At 48.7% G+C, this 19,142-nt stretch overlaps 1 protein-coding gene, 1 non-coding gene and 1 pseudogene across 2 annotated transcripts; all 3 read right to left on the bottom strand.

Moving 5' to 3' along the window:
- Nucleotides 1-848: 848 nt before the first annotated feature.
- ZP3 (zona pellucida glycoprotein 3) lies at nucleotides 849-8,988 on the bottom strand. Its single transcript, XM_041746813.1, has 8 exons — nucleotides 8,683-8,988; nucleotides 6,709-6,827; nucleotides 4,994-5,097; nucleotides 4,739-4,916; nucleotides 4,527-4,644; nucleotides 1,705-1,796; nucleotides 1,420-1,562; nucleotides 849-1,069 (listed from the first exon to the last, which is right to left on the bottom strand). The coding sequence occupies exons 1-8, from the start codon at nucleotides 8,986-8,988 to the stop codon at nucleotides 849-851; spliced, it is 1,281 nt and encodes a 426-aa protein (XP_041602747.1).
- A 1,980-nt stretch (nucleotides 8,989-10,968) lies between these two features.
- LOC121488452 lies at nucleotides 10,969-11,075 on the bottom strand. Its single transcript, XR_005987081.1, has one exon. It is a non-coding gene; the product is annotated as a U6 spliceosomal RNA (small nuclear RNA).
- Nucleotides 11,076-15,651: 4,576 nt separating this feature from the next.
- Nucleotides 15,652-18,182, bottom strand: LOC121487056 (annotated as a pseudogene).
- Between the last annotated feature and the right edge of the window lie 960 nt (nucleotides 18,183-19,142).

The following is a 19,142-nucleotide window of genomic DNA, read 5'->3' as shown; positions in this document are numbered from 1 at the left end:
GCAAATGTAGGGACCTTCACCTAGTCAGGAGAAGGAATCGGGGTCTGGGGTGAGGCTGGAGTCCACTAAGGGCCACAGCCCACTGTGTATGTGTGTGGGGGGTGGCAGCACAGGGGAGCATCACAGTTGTCAGAGGGGGAACAGGACCTGCCCTGGAAAGGAGGCCACAGTCTGCTTGGGCACCCCCAGCATTACCATTCCCTCCTGGGCACTCCCAGGGCCTAGGAGGCCAAGACCACTCTATTGGTGAGGCAGAGGGGGAACAAGGAAGCTCCCCTAGGGACTGGAAGCTTAAAGCAGGGTCCCAGCCCTCCTGAGGAACCACCCTGAGTTGGTGACTTGGCCACAGCATGCACTCACCACACACCCCAGATGTGATCCTTATAGCAGCTTTAGGCCCAAGGTTGCCATTGTCCAGACCACTGCCTCTAGCCTGCTGCACCTAGAGAAGCCCACTCTGTCTTTTCCTCCCTGCCCCCACCATTAAGATGCATGAGGCGGGAGGTCCAGAGACACAAAAGACCCTTTACTAGCCTGGAAGGGAGACTGACAGGGCCCACCCTGCTTTTGCCCCCAACAGCTTACACCTTGGCCTCCCTGGCAACATGGGATTGTTGCCTGGGAAGGTGAACCCTGCTCCCAGGAAGGCCTTGTTGCCCAAAGCCAGAGGAAAAAAAAAAGGTCTGCCTTCACAGGCCAGCCTGGCCTCTCTGCTATAGACAGACCACCTTACACTAGAGATGACAGTCCTTGAATTCTGTTCCAACTGTGTTCTACATTCTGCCCTCACCTCCCAGCTCAGCCCTATCTGATATCACCATGCCACAACCCAGAGTTTGCTTATTCTTTTATTGGGAGACAGATGCAGGGCATATCACAGGGTGGGAAGCAGTGCGATGCCTCTTGGCAAGGACCAGGACAATGGTAGCTAGAGTCAGGGATACCACCGTGGCCAGGCCTAAGCCCAACATCACAGAGGTGTGAGGAGAGGTTGACCCCTCTATACCATGATCACTAGCCTTTCCCAGGAAGATCAGAGGCCCCACGGTGATCTCTGCTTCTTCAGTCACTGAAAGACACAGGACACCTAAGGGTCACTTTAGTCCCAAACCACAGGTCAGATTGAGGATTTTGCTCTGCTTCGGTGGATTGAAATAGTAGGTTTTGTTCTGAAAGCTGCATTATATCCCCTGGAATTCCTGTTACACCCTATTCAGAACCCCTGGCTGGCACTTGGGTGGGGGGTTTTAGAGCCTTCTAAGAGCCCCAAGGCTGATAGGTAAGAAAGCCCAGAACAGCATTCCCCCAGAGGTGCACAGACTTAAATGGGGGACAGGAAGAATATCACCCCACAGTGACAGCAGTTACCCTGAACTGGAGGTGGGAGGACAAGACCCCTGCAGGGGTCCTAACACCTACCGTGCCTGCGATTTCTAGTGTGGGAAATAGACTTGCGCCACCCTCTCTCTAGGTGGGACAGCCTCCTGGACCGGCCTGGAAGGCCACAGCTGCCTTTGTTACAACAGCGACAAATATCAGCCGAGCCTTCTACAGGGTACCACCTGAACAGGCAAGGACAAGAAGATCAGATGGCTGTGTTGCCCTCAGGAAGCAGCCTGCTGATGTATGCACTAGCAGAACAGATGCCAGGGAGGCCAGTCAGATTTCCTACCCCCAAGCAGCCATGTCTAACTTGTTTCTCACCTCTTGGTAGACTTGATGAAGGAACACGCTTTGTTTAGCTGGTCTGGGACTCGGTCAGCCGGAGTGACCTTCAGATGGCAGGTGATATAGATCTAGAAGGAAGAGTAGCTGTTACTAGGTAGAAATCTAGTCACTGGACTTTAATACGCCATTTTTTTTTTTTAAGATTTTATTTATTCATTCATGAGAGACAGAGAGGCAGAGAGGGAGAAGCAGGCTCCATGCAGGGAGCCCGACATGGGACTCGATCCCAGGTCTCCAGGATCAGGCCTGGGCTAAAGGCGGCGCTAAACTGCTGAGCCACTGGGCTGCCCTAATACGCCAGTTATTTAATCCTTAACCCTTGTGGGGAGGGAGGGTGGTTTCCATTTTAGAGAGGAATAGAGGTCAGAGATTAAGTTGCCCAAGATTTGAAGAAGCAAATCAGATTCCTGATTGAAACCCAGCAGTTCTATTCTCTCCTTACCACCCCCCTCCATCCACCCACCCCCCCATCTTTCCCAAACTAATCACTGACTACCCTGCCACCCGGGGTAAGGGAGATTACCCCAGAACAGCCCTAGTCTTCTTGGCAGAGGCATTCCCCCAGCAGAAGTCCTTCATATTCCAGATAGTGCTTTGGCATCCTCTGCCAACCCCGCAAAACCTAGATGTTCTAATGCCTTCCCTGAAGCCTTCTGCAGAGCCACAAACCTTGGCCACCACCTAGTGGCCGAGTATACCAATAGGGAAGCCACTTCAGAAATCTGAACAAGGATTACTTCTGGCCACCCGCTGTTTCCCTTTTAAGATTTTAAAGTAATCTCTACACCCAACGTGGGGCTCAAATTCACAACCCCGAGATCAAGAGTCCCATGTTCCTGGGGCACCTGGGTGCCTCAGTGATTGAGCATCTGCCTTTGGCTCAGGTCATGATCCAGGGTCCCACATTGGGCTCCTGCAGGGAGCCTGCTTCTCCTGCCTGTGTCTGCCTCGGTCATGAATTTAAAAAAAAAAAAAAAAAAAATCATGTTCCACCAACTGAGCCAGCCAGGTGCACCCAAGGCTCCTGGCCTATCTACTCCAGCAGAGGAGGGCCCCAGGGTCCCTTAGGATCCCTTTTTTAGGAAAGCACTGCTTTTATCCTCCAGCTTCTTCCTAGTACTTTTCCGTGTACGCTAGGGCCTAAGACTCTAGAATGATTCCCTGTTCCTCCTGAATAAAGGTTTACTTCTCTGTGCTGTGGATAGAGTCAGCCAAATCATCCCATTTACCTTTGAGGGAGAATCCTCCCAGAACTCAGGCTACCTGCCATTGACCATTGATCAGCATCATCCTCTGGTCTCTGGTCACCCAGGGCCCTGGGATTGAGCCCCATGTCAGGCTCCCTGCTCAGTAGGGAGTCTGCTTCTCCCTCTGCCCCTCCCCCTGCTTGTATGCAGTCTCAAGAAATAAGATATTTTTAAAAACTAGGTATATAGGTATTTGCTGTGAAATTCATACGAAGATCTCTAAGCTTTAGAAAAGGGATGCCAGTCTCCACCACAATCAAGTGAAAAGATATGGGATTTTACAACCTTTGCAGGTGATTACCATAAAGCCAGAATTTAAAAAAAAAATCCCTGCTACTTCCTGACCAGCTATTCTGAACTTCACATTTCCCCTGAACTTCACATCTCCCCCCCATCCCCACCCCCAAAGCTGCCCCCAGCTCAGGAAACTTCTTTAAGAGCTACTTAGGTAGAATTTGTAAAATTCTACTAGCACTTTCTGGTTAGAGACTAGTCCTACCTGTACTTCCTGCACCCAACCATCAGAAGCAATCTACGTCTTAGCTCCTTCCCTCTCCGCCCTCAAGTTTTAGGTTGGGCTTTCTAGCCTAGTAGTTTAAGGGGTGGATCCCAGAGCAACAGCATCAACAGCACTTGGAGATGTGTTAGGAATGCAGATTCTAGGGATGCCTGGATGCCTCAGCAGTTGAGCATCTACCTTCAGCTCAGGTGTGATCCCAGAGTCCCGGGATCAAGTCCCACATTGGGCTCCCTGCATGGAGCCTGCTTCTCCCTCTGCTTATGTCTCTGCCTGTGTCTCTCATGAATAGATAAAATCTTAAAAAAAAAAAAAAAAGGAATGCAGATTCTAGGTTCTCTTGACATTAAAACCAAATCCTGGGGGTAGGGCCCAACCTATTTCAATAAACCCTCCAGATGCTGACACACTCAAGTTTCAATAAGTCAATGGCCTAGCCTATGATCAAGTACAAGATACTACCCTGTAGGAAAAGAAATTCATACTTGCTTTCCTCGCCCTTCCAGAAAGCCTCCAGGAAGGCTGACACCTGTTTTGTCAACCTCCTCGCTCAACCCTTCATCTGGCTTCCAGCCCTGCCCATCTGGGCAGAGACCAGGTTAATGACCTGCCCACCATACGCCATGGTGGTTGGTCCTCCTCATTGCATCTCCCTGATTTGTTCTAAGACCCCAGATTCTCTCCACCTTTCGTGGGTTTCCTACCTACCTCTAAGGGTTTGTGACATCCATGCTTCTTCCTTGAAGATCTCACTAGAGATTTTCACTTGATCTGCTAGGTGAGTTCATGGAGTCTTGGGACAGGGACAGAGCTATCAAGTCATTGCTTAAGGGTGACCCACAGCAGGCAGTAAGCCTGGTCAGCCTGACCCCATAGTTCAAGCTTATTTAAGTTTTGTTTTAGGTCTTTGTTTTTCCTGAAGTAGGCTCCCATGCCCAACATGAGGCTTGAACTCACAACCCTGAGATCTAGAGTCACATGCTCTACTGATGGAGCCAGCCAGGTACTCCCATTTTTTAAAAAATGTTAATTACCGTGTTTCTGGAGTCCTTAGCAAAGTGGAAAACATCCACTGTGAACTGAAGAGTCTCTGGCCTGGGTCTGGGGGCTTTGAAGGCCGAAGAGGCATTGTAGAGACCATCCACAAGACAGCTTTGGAAGAAGGAATGGACAATGGAATCAGGGGGCAAGGGAGGTAGTGTGATGTTGTTCCCAGGGCTCCCTAGACAGGTGGCCCAGACCTCACCCATGGAAGTCCACAATTTTGTGATGAGGGAAGGCATTCCGATCTGGTATCAGCGTGGCCACACAGTGGTCCACAAAGAGTCGCAGTGGCATATGGCTGCCAGTGTGGACTTCAGCCTGGAGGTGGGCTATGTCTCCCAGCTGGAATGTGGGGGACTGCTTCTCGGAGCCCCAGTCCTCTGAAAGGCACACAGTCCGGGGTGAGACTCCCAGAGCTATCTCTGCCAGCCCCCTTCTCCCAGCCCTCCCTGCTTACCCTCCATTAGGCGGAGAGAGAAAACCAGCTTCTCCTCAAAGAGCATTGTGGTCCTGAAGGGCACCCAAGTGGGCAGGATGGCCTGGCTGCTCACATTGCTGTGCCTAGGGAGAAGAGCAGCTGTCTATACCTGTCTTGACCTCCCCTTCTTTGCTTTCAATGGAAAGAGGCAGGAGGTCTCTCCTTTCTACCCAAGGCCAGAGTCCTCAGCTGTGGCCCAGCCAGGCAACAAATCCAGGGCAGCTGAAAACACCTGAAGTCTGAGCCTGCCCCTTGACCTGCCTGAACTCCACACCTGTGAGTGGGTCCCTCCCTCAAGCCACGATCAAATCCAGGTACACCTGAGTTTGGAGTCTGGGCTCTAGACCCATGTTGGGTGCCAGGCAGCCATCCCTCTCTGCATTGGACAGGGTTCTTGAAGGCACCTCTGGTGAAGCCCTTCAGAGACAAATACAGATAGGCCTCTAGTTCTTTAGAAGCCACGGGGACTGAGTCTAGACCAGGATGGGAAAGTCTTGGAAGCAATAGGAGATCTCCAGATGTTGGCCCTGCGGATCCCAGTGGATCTCATGGAAGAGGCAGGGTCAGTGATGCATCGGAGAACCACGCCTCGGGTATCTAGAGCTAGGATAGGGCATCCCAGCCTGTGGCAGGCCACCTGCACTGCCCACCACCATCAGGCCAGGCAAGCCAATGTTCTCAGGTCAGTCTCAGGCAGAGACGTTCAAAAGCAAGATAGTCGTAGTCCCACAAGGGTCCCAGGAGGGCTTTGGCCTCTCAGCCAGTAAGAGGGGTAGCTGGCCTTCCCATCCTTGGCTCTACTATCTTCCCCCACCCAACTAGGCCAGGCACTGAGTTCCCTCCACCCTTGCTGCTATGGCTCAGAACTCCTACCACAGCTCAGCTGGTTTCACTGACTCCATATGCCTCCTGTTCTGGCTGCCAGAGGACCTCTGGGTTGAGAAACAGTCCTACCCATTCAGCTTGATTCTCAGGGAGGGGTGCTCATTAAGATGGGAGCCTGAGCACCCTCTCTGATCTGTTGGGCCTTTAGAACCCCTCTGTCCCCCCCCACCCCCACCTTTGTTGACTAGACCCTGGGCTCCAGACCCCTGGGCAAAAGCCCCTATTAATGGGCACACTACACTCCCCTGGGATGTATGTGGTACCTTTCCAGGATCTTGTTCTAGGAGCCTCTACACCATGACCCTTCCCCAGACCCATGCCCTCAGGGTATCAGCACCACCTCCTTCACTCAGCTGAGCCACACAGGAACTGGCACTCTGGTCTTGTCATTATAAGCCATTGTCACCTTCTCATGCCTCCGTGTATTTGCCTCTCATGCCTTCTCATGCCTCATGCCACAGGCACATGCTTGGTGCTAGGGCTTGAGGGGTTTCTCCCACCTGTGCATACGTACTGGGAGAAGCCATGGGCAAAAAGCAGGCTGTGATAGCCCAAGCCTAGAAATTCTCCCTGCATGGAGTTTTTCTCAACTTCAAGGTGGGCATGGGCTGGGCAGCCCTGCAGCTTCCACCAAGAGGCCACTGGGACCTGGGTGCATTTCAGAGGCTCAAGATAGACTCAGCCAGCTCCCCGCTCCCAGCTGGCGCACAGAGCAGTGACCTCAACCTAAGTACTTCCACCTTCTTGCAGCTGTGCTGCCAGAATGGGCCTCTGCACCAGGGGCAGCAGCAGGCTCCTCCCACACTAACCTGGGGTAGTGGCACTCGATGGGAACCTCAGCACGGTTAGTTCTCAGGATGGACAGGTTGCCCTCAGGGCGGGGGCTGTGGATCAGGAAGGTGCTGTACACCAGAGCATTGTCAGTCACCTGAAGGGGACAGGAGGGGTTAACCCCACCAGCATCACCTGCCCTAGGTATGTCAACCCACACAAGGGCGCAGAGAGGACTGCCCACCAGAGATGGAGAGAACATAGGACCTGGACTCAAAGCCCACCCTCCCACTGACCCATGGGAAAGCCTGAGCAGCTATCACCCTCGAACCTTCATTTTTTCTAGCCCTGAAATTGTCATACCACTGCAGGTAGTCTGGATCAGCTCAGTGTCAGGCACCAAGGGATGCCCAATGACCAGGGGTATTGGGCATGTGCTCTCCTTCTCAGGCTCCCACCCCTATCTCAACAGTTTCCTTTTAGGGGTGGCGTTAGGCCTGAGACCAAAAAAGCCACTTTGAAGAACCCAGAAATTTTCAGGAACTTTAACTCATTCAATGCTAGTTTTCTTGAGTTGCCCTTCCTTTTCTGACTTCTTCTCATACCCACATCACAGGAGAGGAAACTAGGTCAGTGGTTGCCTGAGGCAGGAAGAACTCAGGTAGGTGCTACTAGGATATTTGCATCTTCCAAGGGGCCACACAGGAGAAGATAGTGCTGCTGCCTAGCCCTGCCCAAATCACTCCATCTTTAGCGGAGAGTCCTAGCTTCCTATTAGCTACAGCTCCAAATGTACCAGTAGCAGGATCTCTAGGTTGCTCTATTCACAAGCTCAGATATTCAGGGCATTAAACCAATCATGGACTGGTGATATGGCACAGGTCCTGGCCCCAGGTGATTCTAACCAGGTAGGATTGGGAGACCCCACCCTGGAGAAAAGCATGGCCGGGTTGTGCTCATTGGAGTCACCTGGGAACCTGTAAGACTTATCTGGCTTCCACTTCCCGCCTGATTTAGCACAGGAGATGGGAATCAGGATTTTAAAATGCTCCCCAAGTGATTTTAATGCTCAAAGTTGGGGAGTTACTCTATTAGAATAATTCCTCACAAAACTCTTGCAGTTCTCAAAGCCTCCTGTCTTCCCACTGGGGAAAGAGGGGCCAAGAGGCCTCAAGGCAAGCCCTGGCAGGGGTGGGAGGGGCAGCATGTCAGCTCAGAGCCCCAGGAGGGCTCCAGGTCCTTACTGACTTTGTCCCCACCCTAGTCAAGCTGAGACTGGAGTCCAGGGCCTGGTGGGCAGGAGCAGGGGCCCAGGACCGGGCAGAGGACCAGCTGTGGGGTGGGAGTAAGCAGTTCAGGGAATCCTGCACAGATGGGCTAGGGATCTTGTGCAAGTCCAGCCCTGCCTTACCCGAAGGCCCTCCTGCAGCCTGAACTACTTAGTTCCTAGGTACCTGCCTCCCACATTACACTTCCCTACCCCTCTGCTTGGAACCCCCGCCGCTGCCCAGGGGCCGCCTTGGTGCCTTTAACACAGAGGTGATCCTAATACCCTTGGCTTTCTCCTTCAAAACCACTTCTAGTTCAGGGCCTCACGTTGTTAAGCATGAGGGAGGGGTGGGATGCACACATGTTTTTTCTTGTGATTACTTCGGGCTTTCTAAGAAGTCAAAGTTGATCTCTGCCACACAAGTTTCTAGGGACCCTGAAAATGCTAGGTGCCACACACACACACCCCGACACACTCATATCAGCCAATCTCCTCTGGATGCCCTCAAGGGGTTTACAAATCCTCTGGATTCATGCTGGGCAATGCCCTATGGCCCAGAGTGCACAGCGCCCTCTGGACTCCACTTGGCGGGCCTGAATCCAGCCATTCCCCTGTCGACAATACCCAGCTTCAAGCCTCAGTTGCTTTCTGCCGCCAGCAAGTGAAAGAACCTGGCCCAGCCCCACCTCTCACTGGCTCTGCATCCACACTCCCCAGGGCCACCAAGGGGGCTACGTCTCACCTGCACCCTGCTGCCACACTCGTGTAGCCCAACCTCAAACCTGACCACATCATCCGTGTCCATGGAGGCCAGGGGCTCACAGTTCTCTGGACCCAGGGTGAGGTCTGCTGGCCTGATGAGCTTCCCAGTACCAAAAAGGTCTTTGCTGACAGTGACCACCAGCTGGGACTCCAGACAGTCCACCATCACTGGGGGCCTAGATGTCAATGGGTAGTAGGTCTCAGTTGGCCAGATGGTCTGGGGGCAGCACAGCTCCATGCCTCCCAGGAGCAGAAAACGGATGAAAATTCCATAGCTCAGCCCCATAGCTCCTCCAGTCACTCCCACTGGTAACCACAGTACAGCCACCATTCAGCAGTCTTATACCCCAGATGATGCTGCTCGCACCTGGGCTAGCACCCACCTCCCCTCCCCAACCAATCAGTGGGTTGGTCCCCGATCTAGCAGCATCATCATCACCTGGGAGCTTGTTAAACCTGAAGAGGGGAGACCTCACCCCACCCCAGACCTATGGAGTTAGAATCTAGTGTTTTCCTCTTTTCCCAAGTGATTTGTATTTGAGTTAAATCTGACAAGTGTGGGTGGGCAGCCTAGTCAGTCCCACGGCCTTGCCGCCCCCCCCCCAACTCCCGTGTGTCTACCCTTTGCTGCCCAGTGAGGGAGTGAAGAGCTGTCCCAGGTCCATGGGGGGAGACAGGGAGAAAGGCCTCTATTGAAGGGTGGGAATGACAATCAGGGGTGGCAGGGAGCTCATTCCAAGTGAGATAACTGGAGGCAACATCATTAGGAGACCAGGGAACTTTAGGGGTCATTGCCCAATTTTATGGGAGGTAGGATGGGAGGTCGGTTCAGGCAGAGGCAGCTGTGTGAACAGAATCAAGGAGAGGGCACTGGGCTGGCTTAGGAGAAGAGCCTAGGAGCTCAGAATTGCTGGAACCTCGGTACCTAGGGTGTGAGAGTGATGGTTTGGGGTGCTGGGGAGTTGGGTGAGGCGATCTGAGAGACTGACTGGGAAGGGGTAGGACCAGAGATGAGGGTCGGGTGGCTACTGTGCCAGTCCTGGCAGGAGAGGGTGAAGAAGGAGTGATAGGGGCAACATTTACTGATGGCCTGCTCTGCTAAGCAGAGGAGGACTGCAACAGTTAATGGTGCCAGGGTCACCTGGCTGGCTCAGTCGCAAGAATGTGTGACTCTTGATCTCAGGGTCATGAGTTCAAGCCTCACATTGGGTATGGAGATTACTTAGAAATAAACATTAAAAATTAATGGCACCTAATTCCTAGGAACAGAAGTGTGGACTCAGTTGCAAATGCTTGCCTCTGAAGTCATCAAACCATAGGTTTAAGTTGCTTAAAGAGTCCCTTGGTGGGGATGGGGGGGCATTTAAAAAAAATATGTAATCTAATTTACTTGTGGGAAAATAAATAAGTGGAAGGAAGAGAAGAGATTACCCCAACATCCTTTGACTTAACCAACATGAGTTGATGGGCAGTGGTGCGGGATGTGGAGGCAGCCAGCACAGAGAAGCAGCTCCAGGGACGCCTGGGTGCCTCAGTGGTTGTGTCAGCCTTCAGCTTGGGGCATGATCCTGGGCCCTGGGATTGAGTCCTACATTGGGCTCCCTCTGGGGAGCCTGTTTCTCCTTCTGCCTATGTCTCTGCCTCTCTTTATCTTTCATGAATAAATAAATAAAATCTTTTTTTTTAAGATTTTATTTATTCACCCATGAGAGACAGGGGGAGAGAGAGAGCCAGAGACACAGGCAGAGGGAGAAGCAGGCTCCATGAAGGGAGCCTGATGTGGGACTCGATCCCTGGACTCCAGGATCAGGCTCTGGGCTGGAGGCAGTGCTAAACTGCTGAGCCACCCAGGCTGCCCCAATAAGTAGAATCTTAAAAAAAAAAAAAAAAAAAAAAAAAAAGCAGCTCCAAGGTCACCTGGGTGGCTCACCCAGGGGGAAATCCTTCCCTCTGGGTTCCACATGTTAAATAACAAAAATTCAACCCAGTAAATTTTATTTTAATTAATTTATTTATTATTTTAAGATTTTAATTTTTTTAAAAATATGGAACACTGGGGTACCTGGGTGGCTCAGTTAGTTAAATGTCTGCCTTCAGCTCAGGTCATAATCCTGGGGTCCTGGGATCGAGCCCCATGTCAGGCTTTCTGTTCATTGAGAAGTCTGCCTCTCCTCTTACTCATGCCCTCTCTCTCTCTCTCTCTCTCTCCCCCTCTCCCTCTCTCCCTCTCTCCCTCTCTCTCTCTTTCTCTTTCTCTCTCCCTCAAATAAATAAGGAACACTTCATGAATTTTCAGGTTATTCTTGTGCTGGGGCCATGCTAATCTTTTCTGTATTGTTCCAATTTTAGTATATGTGCTGCTGAAGTGAGCACTTCAAGATTTTATTTTACTTTTCATTTTATTTTTTAAAGATTTATTTATGAGAGTGTGGGCTCATGCATCTATGAATGGGGGGAGGGGCAGAGGGAGAGCGAATCCTCAAGCAGACTCCACACTGAGTGGGGAGCCTAATGCGAGGCTGGCTCCCACTACCCATAAGATCATGACCTGAGCTGAAACCAAGAATCAGATGCTTAACCAACTGAGCCACCCATGTGCCCCAAATATTTTAAGTAATCTCTACACCCAATGTGGGGCTTGAACTCACAAACCCGAGATCAAGAGTCACATGCTCCTTATTCAAAAAAAAAAAAAAAAAAGAGTCACATGCTCCACCAACTGAGCCAACCAGGTGCCCGAACCCAGTCAATTTTAAAAAGCTAATTGGCTTTATTATTTGGCTCATGAATCAGGCAGCACCCCATCTAACAGAGGGGAACCCCAAAGGGCCACAGGAAATGAAGGGGTTTTTTTAAAAGATTTTATTTATTTTTTTATGAGAAACACAAGGAGAGAAAGGCAGAGACACAGGCAGAGGGAACCCCATGCAGGACTCGATCCCAGGACTCCAGGATCACGCCAGGGGCCGAAGGCAGCACTAAACCGCTGAGCCACCCGGGCTGCCCTGAAATTTTTAAAAATAGAGAAGGAGAGACACCTGGGTGGCTCAGTGGGCTAAGCGTCTGACTTTGGCTCAGGTCATGATCTCAGGGTCTTGGTATCAGATCCCGCGTCAGACTCCGCAATCAGTGGGGAATCTGCTTCTCTCCCTCTCCCTCTGCCCCTCCTCTCATATACTCTCTCTACTCCCTCTTTCTATAAGATAAACAAATCTTTTAGGGCACCTGGATGGCTCAGCCAGTTGATTGTCAGACTCTTGGTTTTGGCTTGGGTCATGATCTCAGCCTCATGAGGTGGAGCCCCACATCAGGCTCCGTGCTCAGCAGGCAGTCTGCTTGAGATTCTCTCACTCCCTCTGTGCCTCCTCCTGCACCCCTGCTTTCTCGCTATCTCTGCGAAATAAATAAATTATTTTTTAAAAGGTTTCATTTCTGAGGATTTGAAACTGCAGTTAGGTTAGGTATTAAGTCTTGGTTTCCTGACTTGGGGCCTTAACACAAGTAATGCTTTTTGGACCTGGTTTTCTTTTTCATCTGCCTACCAGGTCCAGAGGGAGGGAGCCAGCTGTGGCCCAACATCCCAAGGAACAGCTAGTTGGAGACACTCTATCTGGGAGTGGTGGCCCTCTGGGGAAGGGGCCTCTCCATACTTGTAGCCCACAGCTGTGCTTGTAGATTGTGCTGTAAATAGGGTTGGGTGGGCTGGGGACTAGAAATCAGGGCCTCCCTCCTTGGGATCCATCCCCTCTCCCTCTCTGCCCTGGAACTACCTAGCCCTCCTAGAAGTCTTCTGGATAAAAGGACATAGGGCACCTGGCTGCCTCAGTTGGTGGAGCATGTGATTCTTGATCTCAGAGTCATGAGTTCAAGCCCCACATTGGGCTTGAGAGTTTTCAAACAAATAAGAAATAAGACTTGAAGAAATTGGTGAGTGGATGTGAAGCATGTATTGGGGGAGAGGAGGATAGAGGAGAGTATACATATGAAGTGGTGGTAAGTTTGTGTCTCCCCTTTCCAGAAAAAGGACCAAAGACATCTCCATCAAGGATCCTGGGGGATCCCTGGGTGGCGCAGCGGTTTAGCGCCTGCCTTTGGCCCAGGGCGCGATCCTAGAGACCCGGGATCGAATTCCACGTCGGGCTCCCGGTGCATGGAACCTGCTTCTCCCTCTGCCTATGTCTCTGTCTCTCTCTCTCTCTCTCTCTCTCTCTCTCTCTCTGTGTGACTATCATAAATAAATAAAAATTTAAAAAAAAAAAAAAAAAAAGGATCCTGGCCATCCACCCCCACTCTTTCAACCCAGCCCAGATTCCAGGTCTTTTGTGTTTTTCTGAGGAGTGCTGCCACCTGGTGGCCAGAATCACCAAAGGCACAGCCACCTGCCCACAGCGTTTCCCTTAAAATTCCTTAGATCCCAGATTCTGGTCTCTAAATACTATTCCTCTCTAACAGGGGGACCCAGGGCTCCTTGGAGGACTGGCTGATTCCAAGGCTAGGGGCAGGAAAGTACAAGGTGAATCTAGAATATCTTGTGATGGTGAATATGTTCATAAAATGATGAGGACGTGTCAAAAGGACACAAGCCAAATTGAACAAGGAGCGGTGGTCCCACTGGCCAAGCTGGGGACAACTGTGCACCAAAATGAATGATGAGAACAAGGACTCGACGTCAAATAAGTAAGAATCCATGGGCACCCATTCTGACGATACATAAAAACACATAATGAGAATATTTTTCTGTAGAAGGGAAGAAACTCCTTAAGTAGAACACTATCACAGGAGGAATGATCATTTGGAAAGTGACCATTTACGGGCTCCTGGGGGGCACAGTTGGTTGAGCATCCTACTCTTGGTTTCAGCTCGGGTCGGGATCTCAGCGCTGTGCTATCAAGCCCCTTGCCTCCGGCTCTGTGCTCAGCAGCTAAGTCTGCTTGAGATTCTCTCTCTCTCTCTCCCTCTGCCCCAACCCCACACATGCACTCTATCTCTGAAATAAATCCTTTAAAAAATGACCTGTTGCAGTCATCATAATAATAGATTCAGGCAAGAATTATCAATGCATATTAAAAGTTAGTAGGGGTGCCTGGGTGGTTCAGAATTATCAATGCATATTAAAAGTTAGTAGGGGTGCCTGGGTGGTTCATATTAAAAGTTAGTAGGGGTGCCTGGGTGGTTCAGTTAAGTGTCTGCCTTCAGCTTAGGTTGTGATCCCAGGGTCCTGGGATAGAGTCCCACATCGGGCTCCCTGCTCAGCGGGGAGCCTGCTTCTCCCTCTCCCTCTGTTACTCCACCTGCTTATTCTTTCTCTTTCTGAGAAATTAAAAAAAAAATTTTTTTTAACATTTATTGAGATTCTTGCCCAAATCTGTCTATATCATAGTGGTTACAAACTTTCAAACTCTACTACTCCTTCCAGTACATTAGAGGGGGGGAAACGGGCAGCCCCGGTGGCTCAGCAGTTTGGTGCTGCCTTCAGCCCAGGCTATAATCTTGGGAGTCCCAGGATCAAGTCCCACATTGGGCTCCCTGCATGGAGCCTGCTTTTCCCTCTGCCTGTGTCCCTGCCTCTGTGTGTGTGTCATGAATAAATAAATAAAATCTTAAAAAAAAAAAAGAGGGGAGAAATCTCATAATCCTCAAATCCACAACAATAAAACAATGTTGGAAAAAAAAAAAAAAAACAATGTTGGAAACTGCCATAAGAACACAAGTGAAAAATAAACATCTTTTCTAAAAATCACAGGACTATAAATTCAGGAAGTACACAAAAAAATTTTAAATGAATCAAACTCATCAGATTATATACATTAAACATATAGCTTTTTTAAAATGTCAATCATACTTCATTCGAGTGCTTTAAAAAGAACCATGCCAAAAAAAATAATGATTTTTGGTTTAATTCTGAGTTAAGAATATTAAGAATTTTTTTTAAAAAAGGAATATTAAGAATTTGCCTGCAATGCATATAGTCTCCTATATACAATAGATGATTTTATATACAATTTAAAACCCAATACATTATGAATTTATGATTAAGAAATACCCTTAAATATCTTTTTTAAAAAGATTTTATTTATTCATGAGAGATACAGAGAGAGAGGCAGAGGCAGAAGGAGAAGCAGGCTCCCTGTGGGGAGCCTGATGTGGGACATGATCCCAGGACTCCAGGATCACGCCCTGAACCGAAGGCAGACGCTTAACCACTAAGCCACCCAGACATCCCACCCTTAAGTATCTTTAAGCAGTAGAAACATTCATGATAGTTACAAGTGGAAATAATACCCATATAGTATTCTATATTATTATCCCAGATACATACCATAGAAGTCTCAGGTAATTAAGAAAACATCAAAAAATATTTTGTATATTGAGTATGTTTTTGGGAGTGGGAAAGAGTAACAGCTTTTCCTTTGGTTTAAAATACTCAACAAAAAAAAAAAAATAAAATAAAATAAAATAAAATAAAATACTCAACAGCCTGAAGTCATGAACCTGAGAAGGTAGTAGCCTCTGAAGGAGTTAGAATTGCAAGAGAAATCCAGCAAGGAAGCACACCTGTGCTTTCCACTCCCCACCCCCCACCCCCATCACCCTCTGCTAGGTGAGGCTCAGGCTCCCACTTTAAAAGAAGTTAAGGTCACTTCTACTTCAGAAGGGTAAACATTTGGTAGTATGAATGACTTTTTCATCTTATTAAGTTGAATGAATGGTAATTTCTGAAATGTTCTTCCAATTTAAAGCCTGTATCTCTACCCATGAAGCCAAAGGACCCAGTGGAGGTTGGAGGGTCACATCTGCAATGCACCAGCCTGTGTCCCTGTAAGCAGGAAGGATGGAGGGTATGAGCAGCCTGCGGTCCAGCCATCAGTGTCACCAGGGAGTTGATTGTAGTTCTCTTTGTATCATTAATTATAATCACAGCTGTATCCCTTTTCCTAATATTGTAAGCTCATTGAAGGCTTTTCGTTAGCACCTTATTCTTCTGAACACATTTGGAGCACAGCATATTGTCCTCCAGCTGTGGAGGTAGAAAGTTACAAGCAGGGAGCAAGAAGAGGGCTCATACTCTCCCCCACTTTTCAGGCACCCAGGCTTGTCCTGCATGAAATTGCAGGTGAACCCAACCTTCTGTGTCTGCAGGCAGACTTCTCCCACACACCACTGGATACCATGAGCCTCCTGTGGCGATGCCACTGTCTCCATCTTCCCAGCCTTGGCTGCAATTCTGGACCAGGAGGCAAACACGGCATCCAGGGCTGAAGTTGTCATAACAGTATCAACCTCCTCCAGGAGAGCATTAGACATCTCAGGAGGAGCAGCCACTTCAGGAGGGTAGGTTCCATCAGAAGGTATCTTTGTTCCAGGACTTTCCAGAGACATTTCCCCCTGTCCAACATCAATCTTCTTTGTGTCTGTGTGAGAATCTTGGCCTCCTCTGCAATGACAGGAATGTTCTTCTTTTGATTCGGTAAGCATATCTGCAGATTTGCTTATATACATCTAATTTCTGACCTTTGGTGCTCAGCTTGAGTTCTTGGCACCAGGCCTGCAGGATGTCTCGGTGAAGCAAGTTGGCAGGTGGCAATTTTAGAAGGTAATGGAGGGGGACCCCTGGATGGCTCAGCTGTTGGGCGCCTGCCTTCAGCTCAGGTCATGATCCGGGAATCCAGGATCAAGTCCCACATCCGGGGTAGCCTGGGTGGCTCAGCGGTTTAGCGCCGCCTTCGGCCCAGGGTGTGATCCTGGAGTCCCCGGATCAAGTCCCACATCGGGCTCTCTGCATGGAGCCTGCTTCACCCTCTGCCTTTGTCTCTGCACCCCCCCCCTCTGTATCTCTCATGAATAAATAAATAAAATCTTTTAAAAAAGTCATCAAAGAATATCTAAGTACACAGAGAGTTATTCCATATTCATGGATGGGAAATATGTCATAAAAAATCATAAAAATCTCAATTTTCCAAGTTAACCTATAATCTCTACAAAATCTCAACAGGTGTGTATAATCTCTACAAAATCCAACAGGTGTGTAAACTGATTCTAAAATTTATACAGAAGGAGATGCCTGGGTGGCTCAGCGGTTGGGCGTCTGCCTTCTGCTCAGGGCACCATCTCAGAGTCCCGGGATCAAGTCCCACATCGGGCTTCCTGCATGGAGCCTGCTTCTCCCTCTGCCTGTGTCTCTACCTCTCTCTCTCTCTCTCCCTCTCTCTCTCTGTGTGTGTCTCTCATGAATAAATAAATAAAATCTTTGAAAAATAAAAAAATAAAAAATAAAATTTATACAGAGGAATAAGGATCAAGGAAATCAAGACTTCTGAAGAAAAAGAACAATGCGATAGACACACCCTCGCAGCTATGAAGACATATTCTAGAGCCATAGTAATTAAAATGGGGTGCTGATAGGACAGAAAAACACCAGCAGTGGAAAGGAGGAGTGAGCCCAGAAACAGCCACTTGCATATGTGAAATATGACACATGACAGAGGGGACAGATGGACAACTTAATAAAAGGAGCTGTGACAATGATTATCCATATGGGGAAAAATTAGATTTCTACTTCATACATAAGAATGAGTTCTAGATAAATTAAAGAGCTGAATGTGTAGGAACAAAACCTTAAAATTTATGAAAGGAAATATAACCTTCCCAGACAGAGTGAGATGGAGGGTATTTGCTAAACATGACCCCTCCTACACACCCCTCAAAAGAGAAAAAGCACAAACCATTAAAGAGAGGTGACTTTTTAGGACACTGTTGTAAGTGATAAAAATAGCTACAGGTCACCTGTGTGGCTCAGTTGGTTGAGTGACCGGCTCTTGATTTTGACTCAGGTCAGGATCTCAGAGTCCTGGAGCTTGTAAGGGTCCATGCTTAGTGGGGAGTGTGCTTGAAGACTCTCGCCCTCTGCCCCTCCCCCCATTCTCCATCTTTCTCTTGCACGTGCTCTCTCTCTCAAATAAATAAATAAATAAATATTTTTTAAAACAGGACTTTCCTCAAAAAATAAAATAAAATAAAATAAGACTTTCCTGGGGCACCTGGCTGGCTCAGTCAATGGAGCATGCAACTCTTGATCTCAGGGTTGTGAGTTTGAGCCAACATTACCTATAGAGATTTCTCAAAAAAAAAAAAAAAAAAAATTTTTTTTTAAATAGAACTTTCCTTTCTGCCTGTCACCCTAGAAAGACAAAATAGCTGGTATGTGATAGGGAATAAGAGTAGCCATGAATTGTAGGGCAGTTGGAATTTGCCAGACACACATACCCATATGCTGCTGATTCTACTGCTTCATTCTGTGGCCAGACTTTAGCCAGACTGGAGATATTCTGATGGGCTGGGATTTGGCACATTTTTTTGTGCAGTGACTGAAGTGAAAAGAAATTCAAGAATACAAAAAAAAAGGAGTTCTGAAGTGTGTGGGGAACTTTTCACTACTTCATTATTAAAAGCCAAATGATATACAAAACTTACAGCCCCCATGAGCAAATATGTGACCTTGATTACAGCTCAGGAAAATAGACATTTTGTACCATGTTTTGGCTTTTTTTATTACAGAGTGTTCAAAAATTACCTTAGAAAATAAAGAAGTGTTGGGGCACCTGGGTAGCTCAGCTAGTTGGGCATCTGCCTTCAGCTCAGGTCATGATCCTGGAGTCCTGAGAGCTAGCCTCACGTTGGGCTCCCTGCTCAGCCAGGAGTCTGCTTCTCCCTCTCCTTCTGCCCCTCTTCCTACCAAACTCCAGGCTTTATTTTGATACTTCCAGTTTTTACTGTTAATGCCTTTTTTCTGTTCCAGGATCCAATCCAGGATACTGCATTGCATTTAGTAAGTATATTTTTAAATGATTACATATGCATATAATATAATGTCTGGAAAGGGGTGTATGAGTGGCTCAGTTGGTTGAGCATCTGATTCTTGATTTTGGCTCAGGTCATGATCTCATGGGTTGTGGGATCCAGCCCCGTGTTGGGCTCTACTCAGTGGGGAGTCTGTTTGCTATTCTCTCTCTCCCTCTCCCTCTGCCCTCCCCCCACTTATGTGTGTGTGCTCTCTCTCTCTAAAATAAATAAATCTTGGGATCCCTGGGTGGCGCAGCGGTTTAGCGCCTGCCTTTGGCCCAGGGCGCGATCCTGGAGACCCGGGATCGAATTCCACGTCGGGCTCCCGGTGCATGGAACCTGCTTCTCCCTCTGCCTATGTCTCTGTCTCTCTCTCTCTCTCTCTCTCTCTCTCTCTCTCTCTCTGTGTGACTATCATAAATAAATAAAAATTTAAAAAAAAAAAAAAAAAAGGATCCTGGCCATCCACCCCCACTCTTTCAACCCAGCCCAGATTCCAGGTCTTTTGTGTTTTTCTGAGGAGTGCTGCCACCTGGTGGCCAGAATCACCAAAGGCACAGCCACCTGCCCACAGCGTTTCCCTTAAAATTCCTTAGATCC

This window comes from Vulpes lagopus, chromosome 3 (assembly GCF_018345385.1).
Source record: "Vulpes lagopus strain Blue_001 chromosome 3, ASM1834538v1, whole genome shotgun sequence".
Taxonomy (NCBI): Eukaryota; Metazoa; Chordata; class Mammalia; order Carnivora; family Canidae; genus Vulpes; species Vulpes lagopus.
This window is presented reverse-complemented; position numbering and strand designations above follow the sequence as displayed.

What these genes read in the sequence shown, in the direction of transcription:
- ZP3 (XM_041746813.1), bottom strand. Translation starts at nt 8,988, where the DNA reads ATGGGGCTGAGCTATGGAATTTTCATCCGTTTTCTGCTCCTGGGAGGC. An exon ending in ATCGAGTGCCACTACCCCAG is followed by an intron (nt 5,098 to 6,708) that starts GTTAGTGTGGGA and finishes TCTTCTCCCTAG; the next exon opens with GCACAGCAATGTGAGCAGCC. An exon ending in CTCTCTCCGCCTAATGGAGG is followed by an intron (nt 4,917 to 4,993) that starts GTAAGCAGGGAG and finishes TGTGCCTTTCAG; the next exon opens with AGGACTGGGGCTCCGAGAAG.